Source organism: Quercus lobata, chromosome 4 (genome assembly GCF_001633185.2).
Source record: "Quercus lobata isolate SW786 chromosome 4, ValleyOak3.0 Primary Assembly, whole genome shotgun sequence".
In the NCBI taxonomy this organism is placed as follows: domain Eukaryota; kingdom Viridiplantae; phylum Streptophyta; class Magnoliopsida; order Fagales; family Fagaceae; genus Quercus; species Quercus lobata.
Window position 1 is genome coordinate 11,002,823 of NC_044907.1, and position 21,531 is coordinate 11,024,353.

General features: G+C 32.9%; 2 protein-coding genes across 6 annotated transcripts in view; one reads left to right on the forward strand and one right to left on the reverse strand.

Annotated features, from left to right (window-relative positions):
• Positions 1–1,620: 1,620 nt before the first annotated feature.
• On the forward strand, positions 1,621–4,119 carry LOC115984589. The gene is made up of 5 exons (XM_031107609.1): positions 1,621–2,269; positions 2,461–3,241; positions 3,322–3,579; positions 3,665–3,764; positions 3,877–4,119. Exons 1-5 carry the CDS (start codon positions 1,621–1,623, stop codon positions 4,117–4,119), a joined length of 2,031 nt encoding a protein of 676 aa, XP_030963469.1.
• A 16,915-nt stretch (positions 4,120–21,034) lies between these two features.
• LOC115987288 overlaps positions 21,035–21,531 on the reverse strand; it is a 41,942-nt gene continuing 41,445 nt past the window's right edge. For 3 of the 5 annotated variants that reach the window (XM_031110807.1, XM_031110811.1, XM_031110810.1), the window contains one exon: positions 21,036–21,520. The gene's annotated coding sequence lies outside the window, so the exon portion shown is untranslated. Of the gene's footprint in view, positions 21,521–21,531 lie in introns of all 5 variants that reach the window. The other 2 variants (XM_031110808.1, XM_031110809.1) reach the window with 1 other exon arrangement.

Consider the following 21,531-nt stretch of genomic DNA (forward strand, 5'->3'; position numbering starts at 1 on the left):
GGCGGATTGTTGTGTTGGAGCAAGCGGGTGGCTTGCATGGTGTTATAAGGTCGTTACAATTGATATTAGGAGTGTTTATTAAATTTGGAAATTTGAATGTATATGGTTGAGTTATATTTGTTGATTACTTTTTGAACTTCAATACTTGTAAGCATTCTATATTTGTGATTATGATAATTGCGTTGGGGTGGATTGTTGAATTGGAGCAAGCGGGTGGCTTGCATGGTGCTATAAGATGGTTTACATTCATATTGGAAGTGTTTACTATTTTTTGAAAATTTGGATGGATATTTTTTGAGTTATATTTGTTGATTACTTTTTGGACTTTAATACTTGTAAGCATTCTATATTTGTGATTACTACAATTGTATTGGGAGGATTGTTGTGTTGGAGCAAGCGAGTGGCTTGCATGGTGTTATAAGGTGGTTTATATTCATATTGGGAGTGTTTATTAAATTTGGAAATTTGGATAGATATGGTTGAGTTATGGTTGTTGATTACTTTTTAGACTTCAATGCTTGTAAGCATTCTATATTGTTATATTGATAATTGTTTTGTGGTGGATTGTTTAGTTGGAGCAAGCGAGTAGCTTGCATTGATAATTGTTTTGTGATAGATTGTAGTTTGACTTATCATTTCTTTCACATGTCGAACATGCAAATTAAATGGCAATTATCAGGAGATATTGATTAGTTACCAAATGTATTAATAATTTACTTATAAATTTTGACTCCTTATGCCTACACTTAGGACCTTGGTGTGACTTGCAAGTCATTTTCTCAAATTTGAAAATTTTGCTTTGTTTTCTTAGAAGCATAGGTTTATTTTGTTAGAGTAATTGAAATATGGACTAATGGTTGGTTTATTCTTTCATGATATTGTACTATAGGTATTTATTGTGTAAATTTGTTCTATAGCTATGGACAAGAGTTGGATGGACATTAGAGATAGGACATCTATGGAATATAGAACTGGAGTTGCACAATTCTTGAATTTTGCATCTCAACATGCACAATGAGATGGTACGATTGTTTGTCCATGTTGAAAATGTGCACATTCAACAATGTTGGCTATTGATGTTGTACGAATTCATCTAGTATCACATGGGATTTGTAGGGGTTATCGACGTTGGACTTTTCATGGGGAATCATCATCTAGAAAGACTTCTGTTAGAACTCCTAGTACTTCTGTCCAAGAAAACTCAAATGAAAATAGTAATATTCGTGAAATGTTGCATCACATGTTCCCTATGCATGATATGGTAACCGAACCAATGGAAGAAGATATGGCATTAGATCCTGTGGTAGGAGGCCCTGGTGTGGAACAACCTACACAAGGTCCTAACGAAGAGTCACTTCAATTTCTGAAATTGCTCAAAGATGTTAAGGAACCTTGTTATGAAGGTTGTACAAAGTTTAGCAAATTGTCAGACATTGTGTATTTGTATCACTTAAAGTGTTTACTTGGTTAGAGTAACAAATCAGTCACCTTCTTGCTTCAATTTTTGCAAGAGCTACTACCTTCAAGTGCGAAGTTGCCAAAAGACTGTTATGAGGCAAAAAAATTATTAAGAATCTGGGGTTGAGTTATGAGAATTTGGATGCTTGCCCCAATGATTGTATGTCGTTTTGGAAGGAAAATTCCAACCTTGAAGCTTGCTCAAATTGTAACCATTCAAGGTGGGCAAGCAACGAGGCCGGAGTTCCAAAAAATATGAATGCTCCTTCCAAGAAGGTAAAGAAGAAAGCTGCAAAGATCTTAAGGTGGTTCCCTTTGAAGCCAAGGTTGAAACAATTGTTTATGTCTCCTGAAGTAGCTCCCCACATGAAATGGCATGTTGATGGTCGTACAAATGACGGGTTAATGAGGCATCTTGCTGATTCTGAAGCCTGCAAGTCATTTGACTCTAAGTATGTAGAATTCTCATCTGAGCCTTGTAATGTTAGACTTGGATTAACAGCCAATGGATTCAACCCATTCTCCAATATGAATACTGCTCATAGTACTTGGCCTGTCATGTTGGTCCCATACAATCTCCCTCCTTGGATGTGTATGAAAAGGGCTTATTTCATGTTATTACTATTGATTCCTGGTCCAACCTCTCTTGGGAACGATATAGATGTGTACTTACAACCCTTAGTACAAGAACTCAAGGAATTATGGGATGTTGGAGTAGAAACGTTTGATGTGTCTTCCAATAGCTCATTTCAAATGCATGTAGCATTGTTGTGGACTATAAATGATTTTCCAGCATATGGTGATATTTCAGGTTAGAGTACCAAAGGTGCCCCTACATGTCCTTCTTGTAACTACGATCCTCAATCTCGTTGGTTAAAACATGGAAGAAAATTCAGCTATATTGGACATAGGTGATTCTTGGATGGTGATCATGAATTTCGTAATCATGATAAGGAGTTTGATGGGCGTAAAGATTTCAGTCAAGCTCCTATTGTAGTTCAGGAAGTGAAATCATTGCGCAAACAGAAGATGTGGTTGATGTTGTTTTTGGGATGAAAAAAGTTAATTTGACGAATAAGAGAAAAAGAGGGGAGGAAGCCTTGTGTATATGGAAGAAGAGAAGTATATTTTTTAGCTTGCCTTATTGGGAAAACCACATGTTGCGTCACAACCTTGACGTGATGCGTATAGAAAAAAATGTGGTTCACAATGTAATTGGCACAATGTTAAACATGGATGGAAAGACGAAGGATAACTTAAAGGCACGCCTTGACTTAGAAGAAATGGGTATAAGAAGTGAACTTTATCTTGAGGAGCTTGGTAGTGATAAGACATATAAGCCACGTGCTTGCTTTGAAATGACTACTAGTGAAAAAGATAGTTTTTTGCAAGTTTTGAAGAGTGTAAGTGTGCCGGATGGCTATGCTTCAAATGTATCCCGTTGTGCTAAACTTAAAGAATGCAAGATTTCTGGGATGAAGAGCCATGATAGTCATATCTTGATGCAACAACTTTTTCCAATAGCTATACGTGGATCTTTGCCGGATGAAGTGAGCAAACATTTGATTGAGTTATCTTGTTTCTTTAGGGAAATATGTTCCAAAGTATTGAGTTTGGAAGATCTTGAGAGTCTTCAGAAGAGAATTGCAGTGACATTGTGTGAATTGGAAAGGATATTCCCTTCTTCTTTCTTTACAGTTATGGTACATCTACTCATTCATTTGACTGATGAAGCCAAGATTGCTTGCCCAGTTCATTATTATTGGATGTATCCCGTAAAGTGGTAAGACATATATAGTAAGTCTATCCATTTGTTTTCATTTAAATTCAATGTTCCATTGTTGATCTTCTTTATTCACATAGGTACTTGTCACGATTGAAGTCCTATGTTCGAAATAAGGCTTGTCCAAAAGGTTGTATTGTAGAAGGGTACTTGGCAGAGGAGTGCTTAACATTCTATTCACGATATTTCAAAAATGTCGAAACTATCTTCACTCGGCCCATAAAGAATGTTGAAGAATCTACAGGTGCAGTGTTAAGCATCACCTTAGATTCAAAATCATGGACCCAAGCACATCGTTATGTGTTATTCAGTTGTGATGAAATTACCCCATTTCTCATGTAAGTAATTAAAACATCATCCGGTACTGCTTAATGTCATAACATAACTCAAGTTTATGATACTAACACACATTTTCCTACATAGTGTGCACAAAGATCATTTAAAGAAACTTCACCCAAATGTAGCTAATGATGTTATTGAAAAGAAACACATGGAGAGATTTTGTCACTGGTTTAAGTACCATGTAAGTGTATGACATATAAAAGTATTTTTTGCTGTAACTTCCTTGAGATTATACTTTTAATAGAACACATTGTTTATATTAGGTGTTGTCAATGGATGTTGATGAGAGGTAGAAACTTCCTGAAAAAGTTATATGGCTTGCTCGATATCTAGATAATGAAGTTAAATGGTTTAAGCGTTATGTTCTAAATGGATTGAAGTTTCACACTAAAGATTCTGAGGCAAATAGGAAAACTCAGAATAGTGGAGTTAGTGTCACCACTGAAGGTGGCGTTACTTACTATGGTGTCTTAACTGACATTATTGAGTTAAAACATTCTAAGAAACTACAATATGTATTATATAAATGTGAATAGGTTGATGTGGATAGTGAAAGGGGATATAAGACAGACAAGTTTAGTTTCCCTCTTGTCAATTTTACAAGATTGATACATAAGGGTGATCGATTGATTGATGAGCTATATGTCTTAGCTTCTCAAGCTTCACAAGTCTTTTATGTGGAAGATTCAAGACATAAAGATGGATGGTTGTTATTAAAAGAAAAGCTAGGGATGCTTTTGATGTTAGAACTGCTGCTTCATCTGATGATGATGTGGATAACTTTTGTGAGAATGTTCCTTATAATATAACCATTGATAATACACATGATGTAAATGAAAACCTTGCATGGACTCGTAGAGATGTAGAAGGGACTATTTATGAAACATCGTTATTTGTTGAGCATGAATTGGTTGAAGATGACAATATAGATGATGAAGAGTTCATTGATGGCGTGTATGAGTCCAATGATGAGTCTATTGATGATGAGAATGAAGATGGTGAAGAGCTCAATGATGGGTCAAATGATCAGTCGACTGATGATGAGAGTTAATATGTCATTCATCTTTCATGTGTATTTCTATTTGCTTTGCTTGTGAAGAGTTTTAAAGTTATCTTGTGTAATCTTATTTGCATGTTTATGAAACTAAGTGATTATGAAGTTATTGTGTACTATAGGACAAGTTTATTTGTAATCCTTTTTAGATGGTTGTTGCTTGTTTCTTAAGAGGTTAAAGACTTAGTCCATTTGTGTGAATGAGGATATTGATAGAGTTGATATGGTTTGTTTAGTATATTTAAGATTATGTGTAATCCTATTTGCATGTTTATGAAACTATGTGGTTTTGAAAATGTTGTGCACTATATTTAAGTGTATGTGTAATTCTACTTCCATGGTTTTTGCTTAAGTTTGTAGAGATACAAGACTTAGTCCATTTGTGTGAATGAGGATATAGATAGAATTGATATGTTTTGTTTATTATAATATAAGATTATGTATAATATTATTTGTATGTTTATGAAACTAAGAATTTGTTATGTAAATGAAAATATGGATAGAAATGGATATAAATCTTCTTCGTTAGTCCATCAAATGCACCAAATCCATGTATTTTATATATTTCTAAGATCATGTTTGTGATTATGGTTAATATTGTTTAACAATTATCTCATATTGCACGATAATGGCTTTTATTGTTTTATTCTCATTACAGTTGTGCCACTACCAATATGTCCTACTTGTGGTCCTAGCAAGTACTCATTCATTTGGAATCTCCCTAAAAATCACAAGATTGAGTTGCCATTAACTAGTTCAATCAACCACTTAAGAAGGCAGGGAGGCATTTCACAGGTTGGTTGGGTACAATTGCACGAAAACCCCATTTGTGCCCAATTAAGTATACGAATTGGACAAGAATGCCAGATGAATTTAAGGAAGAAATATGGTATACTGTTCAGGTATTCAAGAAGTTATAGACAATATGTGTATTATTCTATCCTGTATTGAGTTTTACACAAGTGTTTAGCTTGATATGGATTTTGCTAACTAAGCTATTGCATGTAGTCAAAATGGATTTTTTCTTGAAGAACTTGCTAGGTTGGAGGCAATTAAGAATAGGACATTGTCCACAATTTCGAAATGTTGGAGGAACCACAAGTCATCTTTGAAGAAGAAGTATTTCCTGAGAAGAGGAAATAGAGCACAAGCACCACTAGACGTAATTCTTGAAGATTATGAAGACCTTCTTCAGCATTGGAATTTACCAAAAACGAAGGTATTAATCTATATTGACATGCTTTAATTGTTCTACATCATCATCAAAACAAGAACATTCATATGGATATCCTTATTTTACATTGAATATCTACCATGAAAAATATATTCAAATAATACTTTGTTTAAATATGTAATTTTTTTGAACGTAGGATCTTGCTTTGGTAAACAAGAATTCCAAGCAAAAAAATGTACATACTGGTGGTTCAAAAAACTTTGTTTCATACGCAGAAGAAATGGTAATGACTCAATAAGTATCTTGTAAATGACTTATTAGATTGTTCTTAAGTTTGTATGAGACCATTATTCTAATTAAATAAATGTAATGAACATAATTTAGGTAACAACGCTTGGGCATCCTGTAGAGCGTGCAGAGGTATATGTAAAACTCCATCTTCGTAAAGATGGTACTCCTGTTAACACTGAAGCAGAAAGTAACATTCTAAGTAATATCATGATTTGCTAAGTGTAATATTGAATCTATTAACATTGTTAATTTCTAATGTTTTATTGTGTTCAACTTTTGAATATTAGGAAAAAATCAATGAACTGTTGAGTGAGTCCTTAAATCGTGTGCAGTCATTCGACCTTACTGGAAGTATTGCATGGGCACCAAATGATGTATATGCTCAAGTGTTTGGTAATGAGCGCAACGGTCGTGTTCGAGGTGTGGGATTTGGCCCAACCCCAAGTATGCATCCTGCCAAGAGCACTCCTGCAATTGCTCAAGTAAGAAGCCAAGAAAGGGATACTAAAGTGACTCAATTGGAGAATCAAGTTGCTTCTTTGCCGGAGAAAGTGAATCGTTATGAAAACTTGGAGGAGTGAATGACTCAATTGATGCAACTAGTGCAAAATCAGTAAAATCATTCTTTAGAAGCTAGTCAGGTATTAAATTTTAATGTTCTAAGAATGTATTTGGTTTTTAAATTTTTTTAAGTATAGCAACTATTATTTTGTTAATCGAAATGATTTCTTTATGAACTTATTAGATACTTTAATTTGTATGCAGGGTGGTTTTGGTTTAGATCATCAATCTCTAACTCCTTACAGATCACAGGCTTCATCCCATCAAGAAACTAGCATATAGCGGTACATGCAGTGTTTTAAGGACTCCATGGGCTATTGTATAGTTGTTTTGAACAACCACAATTATTTTGGAACTATTGTACTTTGTTTATAATATTGCCATAGTTTGGGTGATTGTATTTTTTTGGTATAAGTAGACAAGTATTTTGTTCTATTTAAGATGGAACATGTATTGGTATTAAACATATAAATATATATATATATATATATATATATATTGAATCTATGGTTAATATGTTATTGTGGAATATTGATGATCAATTGGTATATTTGATCTATTAAAAGCTTGTGTTAGTTATTGTTGAATTTTAAGCAGGTTTATATTGCATTTAAAAAAAAAAAAAAAAAAAAAAAAAAAAAAAAAAAAAAGAGGAAAAAACGTCGCTAACAAGTAAGAGGAAATCCTTTTTAGCAACGTTTTAAAAATGTCACTAAAAAACAAGAGGATAAATGCTTTTGTGACGTTTTTGAAACGTCACTATAGGTCTGATTATTTGTGACGTTTTCAAAACTTCACAACGAAAATGTTATATTATTTAGCGACATTTTATAAAACGTCACTAAAAGTTTTTGAACACCACTAAGAGTAACATATGGTGACGTTATCTATAGTGACCGCTCTATTGCAACGTTTTTGAACGTCGCAAAAAAAAAAATCGCTATACACTATAGTGTCATTTTTTAAGTTTTTAGTGACGTTTTTAAAATGTCGCCTAAACCTTGATTTCTTTTAGTGAATCCACTATGAAAGAATCAAAGTTTTACAATAGGACTTAGACCACTAACATCCTATTGCTACCCATCAATAGAAACTTACTGACACAACCACGTGCAAATTCCGAGACCACGGACTCCTTCTTTCTTGGATTTTCCAGCAACTACAAGCACACCCGCTTGTGTTTCTTTAAGCTCTTTAATGCAACAACTAAATATGACCAAGTTCTTGACATAGTCTTGAATCTTGGAAACCCTAAGTATGTTTGAAGGCAACTACCTCTTAATCTCACAAGAAAATTCACACACACACAAAAACATGGCTAGGGTTTTCCCTTTTATACTTAAAAGACACAACATAAAACCCTACACGTCAAACGGGCTTGAGCTGAGTTGGAAAATTCTGCAGAAAAACATTCTGCCTGAGTTTCGATCGATTGAGTCTAATTCTCGATCAATCGAGCCAGGCAAAATTGCACAGTAAATTCTGTAGTAACTCGATCCCAACTTTACATAAAACACATATATTTTGAGCAAATCTAAACAAGATTAAAACTTGTTTTGATCATGGTTTGCCAATAATTCAAATTAGAGTTCTAATACATTAGTTCCTAATCCTTAGAACCTAACAATATTGGTCCACGATAGCTCATATCTCTTGCATAGAAACTAATAAGGAAGTATAGAAGAGTCCTTGTCTGAAGCAATGAAAACACTATCACCTAGGTACTTTTATTACTTAGTTGAGGAATAGCAATTTGACCTGCTAGACATCAATTTAATTTACTGTACAGTGTGAAATGATTATTGCACCTACTAAAATAATCTTTTCTTTCCATCATGTATCATAATATATCTAGGCTAATTTTGAAGACTGCTGGGGCAACCAGCAAGTGCTCAAATTTATGTGGGTTCTTCTGCAGTTATTCACTATCCCTTCCTTCTTCATGTTATGTACAGCAACTGGAGGATTTTTGAAGAAGTCTGGATCCACTTCTGAAGTTTTTATGCAAGTTAGCTAGGCAGTAGCTTTTGTTTTTGTATTCTTATTTTCTGTAATTATGTGATATGTTAGTCCTGAGGTTATTATCATGTATACTGATCAGTTTATCATTGCTTCTAGCGATTCTATAGCATCGGCCCAAAGTAGTTTTCTTATATGGGGAGTTATATGCTCAGAAGAAGGCTCTTAAGCAAATGTGCAGATGTCTTTAAAGAATTAGTTTGGTTTATTTTGGGGCTAGAGTTGAGATTGATTCATTCACACAACACCCCCCGCCCCACCTTAGAAAAAACAAGAAAAAGAAAAACAACGACAACAAAGAGTTGAGGTTAAAGTGAATTGGGAGTAATCTGATATAAGTTGATTTTAGTTTGTGAACAGGGTTTTTTAGTGTGTCATATAAGGGATGGTTAAGTGTTTATAATTCATATAATTGATACTAGCTTTTTGTTTAAGTGTTTATAATTCATATAAGGGTGTTCATGTTTACATCTTTCATGTTTTTTCTTCCACTGAAGTAGTAATAATAAGAGGAGCATAAAAATATGCCCCAAGTACGGCTCCTTTTCTGTGCAAATCTTGTTCAAAAAAACAGATGATTAGAAGACTGTAACCAATAATTGGTGACTATGATCGATTATATAACTGTAGTCAGTCGTATAAGTCCAGTAATTTTTGTTTGGGCAAGTATGAATTTCATCTACTTCCCAAAAGAAAATGAGTCTTGAGGTTTTTTCTCCAGTTCTCATACCCAAGCATACATTAGAGCAGATCTACATTTTAATTTCATTTTGCATGACTGTTCAACTGGTTTCCTTATGTTACACGATCTTTTAGAAGTAGGTTCAAGTTTTCTGAAGCTGGCATATAGATTCTTCGCAAATTTTCAAGGTTCAGTGTCAGGCATGTATGTTAAGAAAGTCACTGAAGTTGATACCGATATGTTGTTTTAGCTCGTATTTTTGCACCATTATCCTCTGCACTACTGTATTACCTCTCCTAGCATCCAGAGACTTATCACTTCAATCTATATCTGAAGAGCTAATAAATTTTTCCTCACTGGAAATGCTAGACTTTAGGAATCTGATAAAATTTAAATCTTCTCAAGGTGGGGCTGCCAGCTTCTCATTCTAGTCTTAACAATTTGTTATTATACTCATCTAAAACTGCAACATGAACTAGATAAAGGAGAGGATTGGCCCAAAAACATATTTGGTCTATGGATTTTGAGATTTTGTTTAAGAAAAGAAAACTGTTGTTAGGTTTGGCTGCTATAATGAATTGCAATTCCAGTTTCACCCATCTACTTACTTGTTCACCAACAAGTACAGTGCTAACATGTGCATTGGAGTCCCCTTCGGCTGCTATTAAGAACTTTCAGGTTTCCAATTTCAATTCTCTCTGAGGGAATTTTAGGGTTAAGTTGGGCTTCCATTAATTATATTTTATATTAGTCAAAACAGGATGAATGAAGCTCAGTTTATGTTCCCGGAAGCCTTATTACAGTTTGTGGTCATATTAATTTTGGGTTTAGTGCACATTGTTATTTTATTTGTGCTTTCTTATGTAAGTGAAGAGTGTAGAGCTTTGATATGTGATCCACGATAGGTGGATGCTTCCCTATACAATATGTTAAGAAGCTATATTGGCTTGCCCCTAGCCCCATCCATAGCTGTGCAGTTTCTCTATAGATAATTTGTTAAAAATTTGCTCATGGTGTCTAGAGCCTAGAGGTACATATCTAAACCTTAATATTTTACTGATTGCTCCTTAAATTTTACACTCTACTGGGGACTTGGGGAAGAGAAAATTTCATTGGAAAGTGCTCAGCAATTTCACCAACCCTATCATCCTGGGAACACCATTCCCCCTCCTCACGTGGCTAATCTCGATTAGTTTGTTGAGAGTACATAGCCAACCCCAAAAAATTTATAGACATAGTGGTATTGTTAACTATATATGCTAACTATGTTGAATCATTTGTTGCACGTTTTACATCTCACTTGTTCAAATGTACTCATTCTCAAGGACCTGTTCTAAGCATCTTGACTACTCTGCCATGTGACGGTGTTTAGGTAATCCTCCAATAAACATGTTTGGACTGTACAACTTTTGTCTTTAAGGGAAATTCACGTTCCCACGGACGGCCAAAACTATTGATGCAATTGGTTGCATGCACAACTTGTTAATGATTCTTGCATAATCAAGAAGTGAATCTAGAACACCAGTGTGGTCTCAACCATCCACGCTTGGAAGCTTAATGTCAAAGACAAGTTTTTCTTTGATAGAAGACCATGGAATTATCTATTTTTTTGAAGATTTCTTATGCCGCCTTGTTACTTGATTTTTCTACATTTAAAGGACTTTTTAGGAGGTTATTGATGGAAATCCATTCCTTGAATCATGTAACCATGATAGATGATAAGTAATGGTTTGTAAATGCTGAGATGTAATTCACGGAGTGTGGTTGGATTATTGCAAACTTAACTATGTAATTATAGCCAAAAACTTTATTTGCAAAATTTAATCTAGGATATTGGGACTCTAAGCCATTTTAAGGTGCAATGCTACTACCACCTTAGTACCTTACTATCTCTCAGCTTTGTATTTAAGCTGAGCTTGCCCATTGGAGATCTCAAAGAATTTTCTACAGATTTGGCATGTATGATAATGAAAGAAAATATTTACAGGATTGATTCAATGGTTGTTTCACATCTATATATATATCTAAAAGCTAAAGCGAAACATTTATTGTTGTTACGCTTCGGTTGAGCCATCTCGGCATTCACGTCATTATCCACTTCTTTTTTTTTTTTTTTCTAATTTTTCCTATATATTTTTTAAAACATATTCTCATTTAATAAGGTGACTTAAAAATCTATTATTTAAAAATTAAAATATCTTTTAACCATTATTTTTATTATTAATTTTTCAAAACTTTCCCTTTCTTTTACCTCTTCATCTCCCCACTACTTTCTACCTTAATATCATTCATTCTCCACCCTTTTTTCTTCTTTTATTTTGACTCTTCTTATTCTTAACATATTACTATAAATTTGACATTTTCTTTTTCATTCTATACATAGTTTTCTCACAAAGAAGGTTACTTCTCTCTCTCTCTCTCTCTCTCTAAATTTTTTTTTTCATTTTTTTTATTGAATCCATACTTAAGTTGATGAATTTCTTTGTTAATTAGAATTCTACTTTGGGTTGATGCGATTTGGTTTTGTGTTTTAAGTTGTTATCTTTTCTATTATCTTTGATTATTAAATATTATCCTACTGCATTATACATCTAGTATATAATAATATAATGTTATTATATTACATAGAATGACTTGGATAATTTAATATTTATTGTTATATATTTTATTGTTACTCTTTTTTTCTTCTTATCTTATTTTATTCAACATTTAAATTCAATCATATCCTCTATACTTATGTAGCACAAATCGAGAAAATGGCTAGACACACACTTGCCTTCCTTTACCATACATTAGAAGAATCAAAATATTTGTGTGATGAAGGGTCATATAATTTATAATTTAGATAGCACTCTTTGAATGTGTCTAGGCCTATAAATTGAGCAATTTGTAGTCTTATAAGGCTATTGAAAATGGACTTTTTGAATCAAGACTAAAAATATATGGACTACTATATATCATTCAGATAAAAACCTTTATCATAGATATATTAATTTTTTTTGCCACAAATTTAAATCACATAAACTTAATAATTTTATATCATGTGTTAGCATCATGTCTGCTTCTTCTTCTTCTTCTCAGAAATATTATGTATCATCTTTAAAGGATGCCAACAATATTGATCTTATGGGAAAAGTTACGTAAAATATTGGGAAAAAAATGTTTTATATTACAGTCTATTAAAAGTGCTTTTTAAAAATTTAAATCTTTTTATTTTTTATATCACTGACATGTTTTACAATTACCACATGTGATAACTTAAGTTTTAATATTCTTAAGTTGTTTCACCAAAAAAAAAAAAAAAAGGTTGTCACAAAACATGAGTTCAGGTAAGGCCACCAAACTTGATAATTTGCAAATGATGGAACCATTCACGACAATATTTGCATAGTTATATAGTTCCAGGTAAAACAATCAAGCAAACTTTAAGTCTTCAAAAAACACATATCTACCAGTGGTTAAACGTTCATCTTGGATAATTTTAACTTTTCATATAATTTTACCTCTACATATTTATTTATTTTAATTTATATTTAAAAGAAAACTATAATTTAGATATTTATAAGTAAACAATGAAATAATGATTCATGAATAATCAAAAAAAAAAAAAATCATCGATACATGTTTATCTTGTGTGGTCTACTATAATTTAGATGATTATAACTTAATAATGAAGTCTATAAACAAGGTAATTAAAACAATCATATTTCTACAATTCAAAAAGTTCTCATTTCTTTTTTCAAAAAAAGGCCTTTTACATTTCCTTGGAAATTTTATTTTATTTTTATTTTTATTTTTATTTTTTTTATAACTTTGACATACCACTAACCTAACCACTTCATACATTAAAAAACAATTTAATGTTCATTATTGCTTCTGTTAATATATTATAGATGTCTTAATTGATTGAGACCAAACTAGAGAAATGCCTTTTATATTTCCTTGAAAATTCAGAAAAGGGAAAAAAAAAAAAAATCCTTTGATATACCATTAACGCAACTATATCTACAACTATTTAAGTCATTCATGATATCTATTTCATATTGATAACCATAAAAGCTACAACTAGCGAGCGAACATACAAAGTAATTAAGAATAAATGATGGAAGAAAAAATGAAATGAAATTAAACGTCAATAGTAACCATTATTTGGCAAATAAAAAGGTGGCCAAGAAGAGTAAGAAATAAAATAGAAATAACTATACAAAGGACATTGAAAACTTTATAGTGCAATAAAATCAACCATTACATTCACTTAATTAAATCAATAATTAACGATTAAATATAACAATATAGAATTTTAACTTAAAACTAATCAAACTCTAACTAGGGAAATTATATTTCCCATTATAACTAAAAATGAGATGTTCTTCGCTAATATAGAAATTATATTAGAAATAAAGTTGAAAAATTTTATAATCTCATTTTTTGACATTTCATTTAACCTTATATATATACACACACACCATGACTTAAAAAAATCTAATGAACAATTTCACCTCTTATTTAATGTCCACGTTATGCAAATTATCAATCAATAAATATATGATAATAGTAAGAAATGATATAAACAAGATTATAAAAAATATGTTAAAACTTTTTTTCAAAAAAAAAAAAAAAATTCATTACAAATTCTAGGGGCTAAAATATTATTTTACCTAAAAACTATCACGCACAATGCTTGAGTTTTTGACTAGTTATTATTATGATGGAGAGGATTTTAATAAGCAAGAATATTATAAATTTCTGAAGGTTTTTTTTTTTTTTTTTTTTTTGTGTTTACCTATCATCCTGTACTCTCACAGAAAACTTCAATTAGTTTATTATTTATACAAGTAAGAAGCAACTTAATTAAGTGAACTATTTAGTTTTTGCCAAGATCTTTGTTACTCTATTGGTTGGCATCCCCTAGTGTTTTTAATAAAGACATTTACGATTCAAATCTCCTTACACTCAACACTCTTAAATTATTTATTTATTTTTTTAAATCTAATTTTTGAACCTTTTAGAATCCTTACTAACCGAAGTTGAATGCCACTTTGCGTAACAAATCTTGGACCAACTCTTGATATTGAATTAATCAATATTGCTGCTTTAAAAGTCCTTAAAGATGTAATGGTGTCAACTTATTGCAGTTCTTCTCAAAAAGAAAAAAAAAAAAAAAAAAAATTTTATTGCACTTCTTTGTTACTTCATAGCTACCATATAAAAGCTAGCAATATTCCTATATAGGCTATAATTTTAACCAGTCCAAAGATGTTATTATTGTACGATCCACTCGAGGCTCTAGGAAAGATATGAGAAGCTTAAATAGGAAATTGTATTGAGCCTAAACAGTTGTTGCACCAATGCAACCATTAGCAGTATGTTTAGGTGGATTAAGTCATAACTAATGGTCCTTTCCTGTAAAAAAAAGTCATTCCTTTTTGAGATAAAAGATATTTTAAAAAAAAAAAAATGCTTGCTTTTGACGTAATGCAAGCTCTAAATAATGAGTTGATGTAAAAGTCTTTTGGTTTCACTATTTTCAATGAAAGTATCAATTTCTATCTCTCTCAAGAAGGAAGGAAGGAAAAAAAAAAAAAAAAAAAAAAACACTTTGTTTCCCTCTAAATTATACACCTAATTTGCACGGGTCGGGTCAGAACCAGTCGGGTGATTTTGGCTCTCAAGAATAACAACATAGATTTCAAAACCCAGAACAATCTTCTAACAAAAACCCAAAACATTCTTCTCAAAATCCAAATAAAAAACCCTAGATTTATAAGACTAAAACAAAATCAAAACTCAGAACAATCTTTTTTTAATTAAAAAAAAAAAAAAAAAAAACCAGAACAAAGAAATTAAAATCCAAACCAAAAACCCCAGATCTATGAGACTAAAACTAAAAAGAGAGAAGATTAAAACAGCAACACCTCCACCACTCCCTCCCCCACCACCAATACATCCATCACAAGATCAGTACAACTTTTTTTATTTTTTTAAAGAGAACTTTTTTTACATACCCACCATCAAAATGCACAAATTGGAGTATAAATAGAAGGCTTGTGAAGTTTGAGACTCAACCGAGGACGGCAAGTGCAATGACAACGGGGTGATGTTGGCAATAGGCTTATGGAGTTTGAATCAGTGATGGCAGACTGAACAACGTTGGCAAGGAGGCTAGGGTTAGGGATTTGAGTGAGGGGTTAGAGAAAGTGAGAGTGAGGGATCAAAGAAAGTGAGAGAAATTTTTTAGAAACTAAAACTAGAAGAGAAAGTGTAGAGCAGACCCATTAGTATCACATGTGTTTTTTCTTTTTTAAAATTTTGGGTTGGGTGGGTTGGTTTACACGGATTAGAAGTTAAGGAACCTGCAATCGACCCGAAAATCCAAACTGTAAAATTAATTGACCTGCACCCGACTCGTATGGATATTCCATCCGTGGGCCTTTGGGTCAGATCGAGTCGAATGGGTGGGTTGGGTCTGATGGGTTAATGGACAGGCCTAACCATTTGTACTACAAAAATCTACAATTGACTCCCCCAACTAAAACTCATGTATGACTTCCTCTGTCACTTTTTTAAATAAGTCTTGCAGAATGTAGTATTAAAAGACTAATTTACCTACTACCATATGTTGTAAAGGGAAAAGTAAATTGGTTTTTTGATACTAAATTCTGTTAGACTTAATCCCCAAAATAGATGCAGGAGTAGGGAGTTAGTGTTACATAATTATAACTTTAGGAGGTAAAGTTACTTGTGCATTTTGATAATTGAGTGGGTAAAATGTAAAATGAGATATAATTCAAGGTGAAAAAGTGTAATTTTAAAAAAAAAAAAAAAATCAAAGCACTCAAATTCTCTTTTTTTTTTGGCTTGAGTCCAATATCTCAAGAAAAAGAAAATTTGATTCACACAACACACTACCTATTATGGCTAATCTTCAGTGTCGGCAAATTACTGAGTCAGCTGTGTGTGCATCGTGCAAAACTCATGAGGAAGACACGCTGCATGCTATATGGTCTTGTGGGGAGATTGCCTGCATGTGGAACTCACTTACATGGTTCCATCATGTGGTCACCTCCCCCCCCCCCCCCCCATCTAATTTCACTAACTTGCTCTCTAGCTTTTTGTAGGTACAAGATGAGTTTTACGCTAAAATTTTCTTTATCACAACGTGGTTATTATGGAATCGGAGAAACGCTCAGCACTTTGGCCGACCTGTGCACCCTCTCGGATAGCTTTGTTCCACGGTAGGAGACTTGTTGCAGGAGTACCTCGATGCCCAAGAGCTTGAACCAATTCCTTCTCCCCCTCCTGTGATGCAGTAGTGGCGACCTCCAGAGCCTGAGCATGTCAAGTTGAACTTCGACGCAGCCGTGTTCAACTCACTGAATATGGCAAGCATTGGTGTTATAGCTAGAGATTGGAATGGAGCTGTGATTGGAGCCATGTCCATGCCCATTTCCCTCTCCCAAACAGTGAACGAAATGGAGGCAATGGCGTGCCTGAAAGCGGTTCAGTTTGCTAAGGATCTGGGTCTTTAGAAAGTGGTTATCGAAGGCAACTCAATGGTGGTGATCAATGCCTTCTCATAAGGGCCGGGCTGTCTCCCTTCATATGGGAATGTCATTGATGACATCTTAGTCCTTACTGATGATTTTCAATTGTGTGAGTTTAATCATGTGAAAAGAATATGTAATGTGGTAGCTGATATGTTAGCCAAAAATGCTAAGGATTTGTTGGGGGTTCGGGTTTGGTTAGATGACCTCCCTGAAAATGACCAAAATATCCCCGAAATCCAAAAATGACCAAAATACTCCTGAAACCCAGAAAATTACTAAAATACCCCCGAAACCTAAAAATGACCAAAATACCCTCGAAACACAAAAAAAATGAACAAAATACTCCTGAAACCTAAAAAATGACCAAAACACCCCTGAAAGCCAAAAAATGACCAAAATATCCCTAAAACCCAAAAAATGACCAAAATACTTTGGAAACCCAAAAAATAACCAAAATACCCCTGAAACCCAAAAATGACCAACATACCTCCGAAACCTAAAAATTACCAAAATACCTCAAAAACCTAAAAAATGACCAAAATACACCTGAAATCCAAAAAATTACCAAAATACCCCCTAAAACCCAAAAAATGCCCAAAATACCTCTAAAACCTAAAAAAATGACCAAAATATCCTCAAAACCTAAAAATGACCAAATAATCACAAAACTGACAAAATGACCAAAATACCCTTGAAACCTAAAAATTACCAAAATAATCACAAAACCTACAAAATGACCAAATACCCCTAGGAATCCAAAAAATGACCAAATACCCCTAAAACCTAAAAATTACCAAAATGCCCCCAAAACCCATAAAATGACCAAAATACGCCTAAAACCAAAAAATTACCAAAATACTCCCCGAAACATAAAAAATGACCAAAATACCCCCGAAACCTAAAAATGACCAAAATAGCCCCAAAACCCAAAAAACGTCCAAAATACCCCTGAAACCTAAAAAATTACCAAAATAATCTCGAAGCCTAAAAATTAACCACAATACCGCCGAAACCTAAAAATGACCAAAATACCCCTGAAATCTTAAAAATGGCCAAAATACCCTTGAAATCTTAAAAATGGCCAAAATACCCTTGAAATCTTAAAAATGGCCAAAATAACCCCAAAGCCTAAAAATTGACCAAAATAACCTAGAAACCAAAAAATGATCGAAATACCCTCGAAACCCAAAAATTAACTAAAATACCCACTGAAACCTAAAAAATGACCACCCCTAAAACCTAAATATGACCAAAATAACCCCTAAATTTTAAAATGACCAAAATATCCTTGAAACCTAAAAAATGACCAAAATACCCCGAAACCTATAAAATGACAAAAATGCCCCTTAAACCTATAAGTCGATAAAAATACACCCTAAACCTATAAAATTACCCAAATCCCTCCTAAAACTAAAAAATGACCAAAATGCTCCCTGAACATAAGAAAATGACCAAAATACCCCATAAACCTAAAAATGACTAAGATAACTCGAAAACCTAAAGAATGATTGAAATATCCCCAAAACCTAAAAAGCTATTAAACGACCTCCAAAACCTAGAAAATTACAAAAAATGGCCCCAAAATCTAAAAGTTAACAAAACACTCCTAAAACCTAAAAAATTAGTGACATTCCCTCAATACCTACAAAATGACTGAAATACTCTTAGAACCTTTAATTTAACGAAAATACCCTCGAAACATCCAAAATACCCCATACCCCTATTTTGGTAATTTTAGAGGCTTCAGGTGTATTTTGTTCATCTTATAGGATTAGTGGTATGTTGGTCATTTTAGATATTTTGAGGGGTATTTTGGTCATTTTAGGGGTTTTAGGTTATTTTTGGTAATTTTAGAGGTTTCAGGTTGTTTGTGACCATTTTAGAGGTTTTGGGTATATTTGGTTCATTTTAAAGGTTTAGGGGTATTTCTGTCACTTTATAGGTTTAAGGGTATTTTGGTCATTTTTAGGTTTCTAGATTATTTTGATCAATTTTTAGGCTTTGGGGTTATTTTGGCCATTTTTTAGGTTTCGGGGGTATTTTTGTCATTTTATAGGTTTTAGGGGTATTTTGGTCCTTTTTTAGTTTTTGGGGGTTATTTTGGTCAATTTTTAGGCTTTAGGTTTATTTTGCCCATTTTTTAGGTTTCAGAGGGATTTTGGTAGTTTTTAGGTTTCGGGTGTATTTTGATCATTTTTAGGTTTCGGAGTATTTTGGTCATTTTTAGGTTTGGGGTATTTTGGTCATTTTTTGGATTTCAGGGGTCTTTTGGTAATTTTTAGGTTTCGGGAGTATTTTGGTAATTTTTTGGGTGTCGGGGGTATTTTGGTAATTTTTTGGGTTTTAGGGGTATTTTGGTAATTTTTGGATTTTGGGGGTAGTTTTGGTAATTTTTAGGTTTTGGGGGGTATTTTGGTCTTTTTTTGGGTTTCGGGGGTATTTTGGTCATTTTGCAAGTTTTGAGGTTATTTGGTAATTTTTAGGTTTTGGGGGTATTTTGGTCATTTTTTGGATTTTGGGGATATTTTGATAATTTTTAGGTTTCAAAGGTATTTTGGTAATTTTTTGGGTTTTGGGGGTATTTTGGTAATTTTTTGGGTTTCGGGGGTATTATGGTCATTTTGTAGGTTTTGGGGTTATTTTGGTAATTTTTAGGTTTTGCAGGTATTTTGGTCATTTTTTATATTTAAGGAGTATTTTGGTTATTTTTAGGTTTAGGTGTTATTTTGGTCATTTTTTAGGTTGAGAGGCTATTTTGGTAATTTTAGTGGTTTTGGGGCATTTTAAAGTTGGGTGATTTGTAGAAATGATAGTTGGATCATAATTAGATCTAATTGGGTATCCAATTAAAACACAATAAGCATTAATATTAATTGGGTTTAATTGAGTTAATACCCATTTAACCCAATTAATAATTCGGTGGGTTTGGATCTCATTTAAGTGGGTGGATTTGGGTTGATTTTGCCACCCTCAAGTCTTGTTCAATGTTCATTGATTTTGTTTTCTTTTTTTAATAAAAGCCCAGTCTTGATGTCTGGTTTCTCAACAAAAAAAAAAAAAGATTCACACAAGTCGTGTTATTAAATTTTGTCACAAACGAGCTCTTCTAATCTTCCAAATTATAATATGCCAATTAAGAATATCTAAATACTATTGGATCCTGACTCCTGACGCATAAACAGTGACGACTTAAACACTGCCGTTTCAAGCTTGGGCCTTCAACATATTAAAGAAACTAATATTGCTTTGGATCCGTGTCATACACAGCCCAAGCCCAAGTCTAATCCACCAAACGACACCACTTTAATAGAGGGAGTCAGTTTTTAACCAATTCTAACGGCTAGTCATAGTGTAACTACATTGAGTTATTAGAGAATCTTTCTCTTTTGCACAGATTTTGTAATCCGTATATACTGTCTTGCATTGATATTTCATATTTTTTCATAATGAAATCAATACAAGACAATATATATATATATATATAGAGAGAGAGAGAGAGAGAGATTACAGATATTTCTCTTTGTTATGTCTTCAATCTCTAGTTTCTTAGGAGCTTTCAGCCTTTGTTTTCACAAATTTCATTAAGAATAAGCTTGTGAATTTATGAGTCTAATTTTCTTAAGGTTGTTTCTGAATCCTAATGCTAAACCATAATAATTATAGGGGCATTTTCATTTTCATTTTATTTATTCTAGAATTCAATTTTTGTTAACAGAAAAAAGTCTAATTTCCTTTTAGTTTTTTTCGAAATTTTAATTCCTAATGCGTACTCTAATAATTTTGTAGGGCAATTTCATTTTCGTTTATTTTCTTTAAATTTCAATGTGTCAAAAGGAAAAGGAAAAAAGGCTGCATTTTGCTACTTTATAATCCACTTTCACATAGAAGATAGGCTGCTCTTCGTCTAGCAAACACTGGTTATTCATGACTCTTGAATGAAACGAGATAGATACTTTTATTTGATGGAGATCGAATTTGGAATTGACTGGGTGAAAAATTACAAAAGATGTACAAGAAGAGTAAGCAGCAGCTTGTCCAATGTCCAAATTTAAGCATGATGTGTAAGAGGGAGGGGGCTTGTATTTGAATAACAAGATTTTACGTTGGCTTGACCAACTACAAGTTTACATCCACAAGCAAAATGCCAATCAAAATCCACTATTAGTCTAGAGTTTCTAATATGAATTGGAAACACTCAAACCAACTTTTGTAAAACACCTTTAAACCCTGACAAACTCAAATCAATTTATATCTCATCACACTGAACTTAACACTCTTTTTTTGTTTTGGTTTAGCCAAGGCCATATAAATACAATGGCCAACTCACAATAAAAAAATAAACAGTTTCTCAAGTCACATCCAGCTTACATTTAACACCAAAATATATCAAAGTAGTTACTAAAAGAAATTCACTCCACATTCTTTTCAGATTCTTCTCCTAAACATATAAGCCACAACAATACATCTTCAAACTTGTTCTGAATATTAGAATTGGAAGACTGCAAAATCGATCGATAACATAGTAGAAGGCAAATGCAAATCAATATCGGCACTACCCACTTTGAAACTTAAGCAATTCCTGGTGGTCCAAGAAGTCTACAATATTGGCCTAGATTACGC

What these genes read in the sequence shown, in the direction of transcription:
- LOC115984589 (XM_031107609.1), top strand. Translation starts at nt 1,621, where the DNA reads ATGTCGTTTTGGAAGGAAAATTCCAACCTTGAAGCTTGCTCAAATTGT. An exon ending in TGGATGTATCCCGTAAAGTG is followed by an intron (nt 3,242 to 3,321) that starts GTAAGACATATA and finishes TTATTCACATAG; the next exon opens with GTACTTGTCACGATTGAAGT. An exon ending in GTCACTGGTTTAAGTACCAT is followed by an intron (nt 3,765 to 3,876) that starts GTAAGTGTATGA and finishes GATGAGAGGTAG; the next exon opens with AAACTTCCTGAAAAAGTTAT.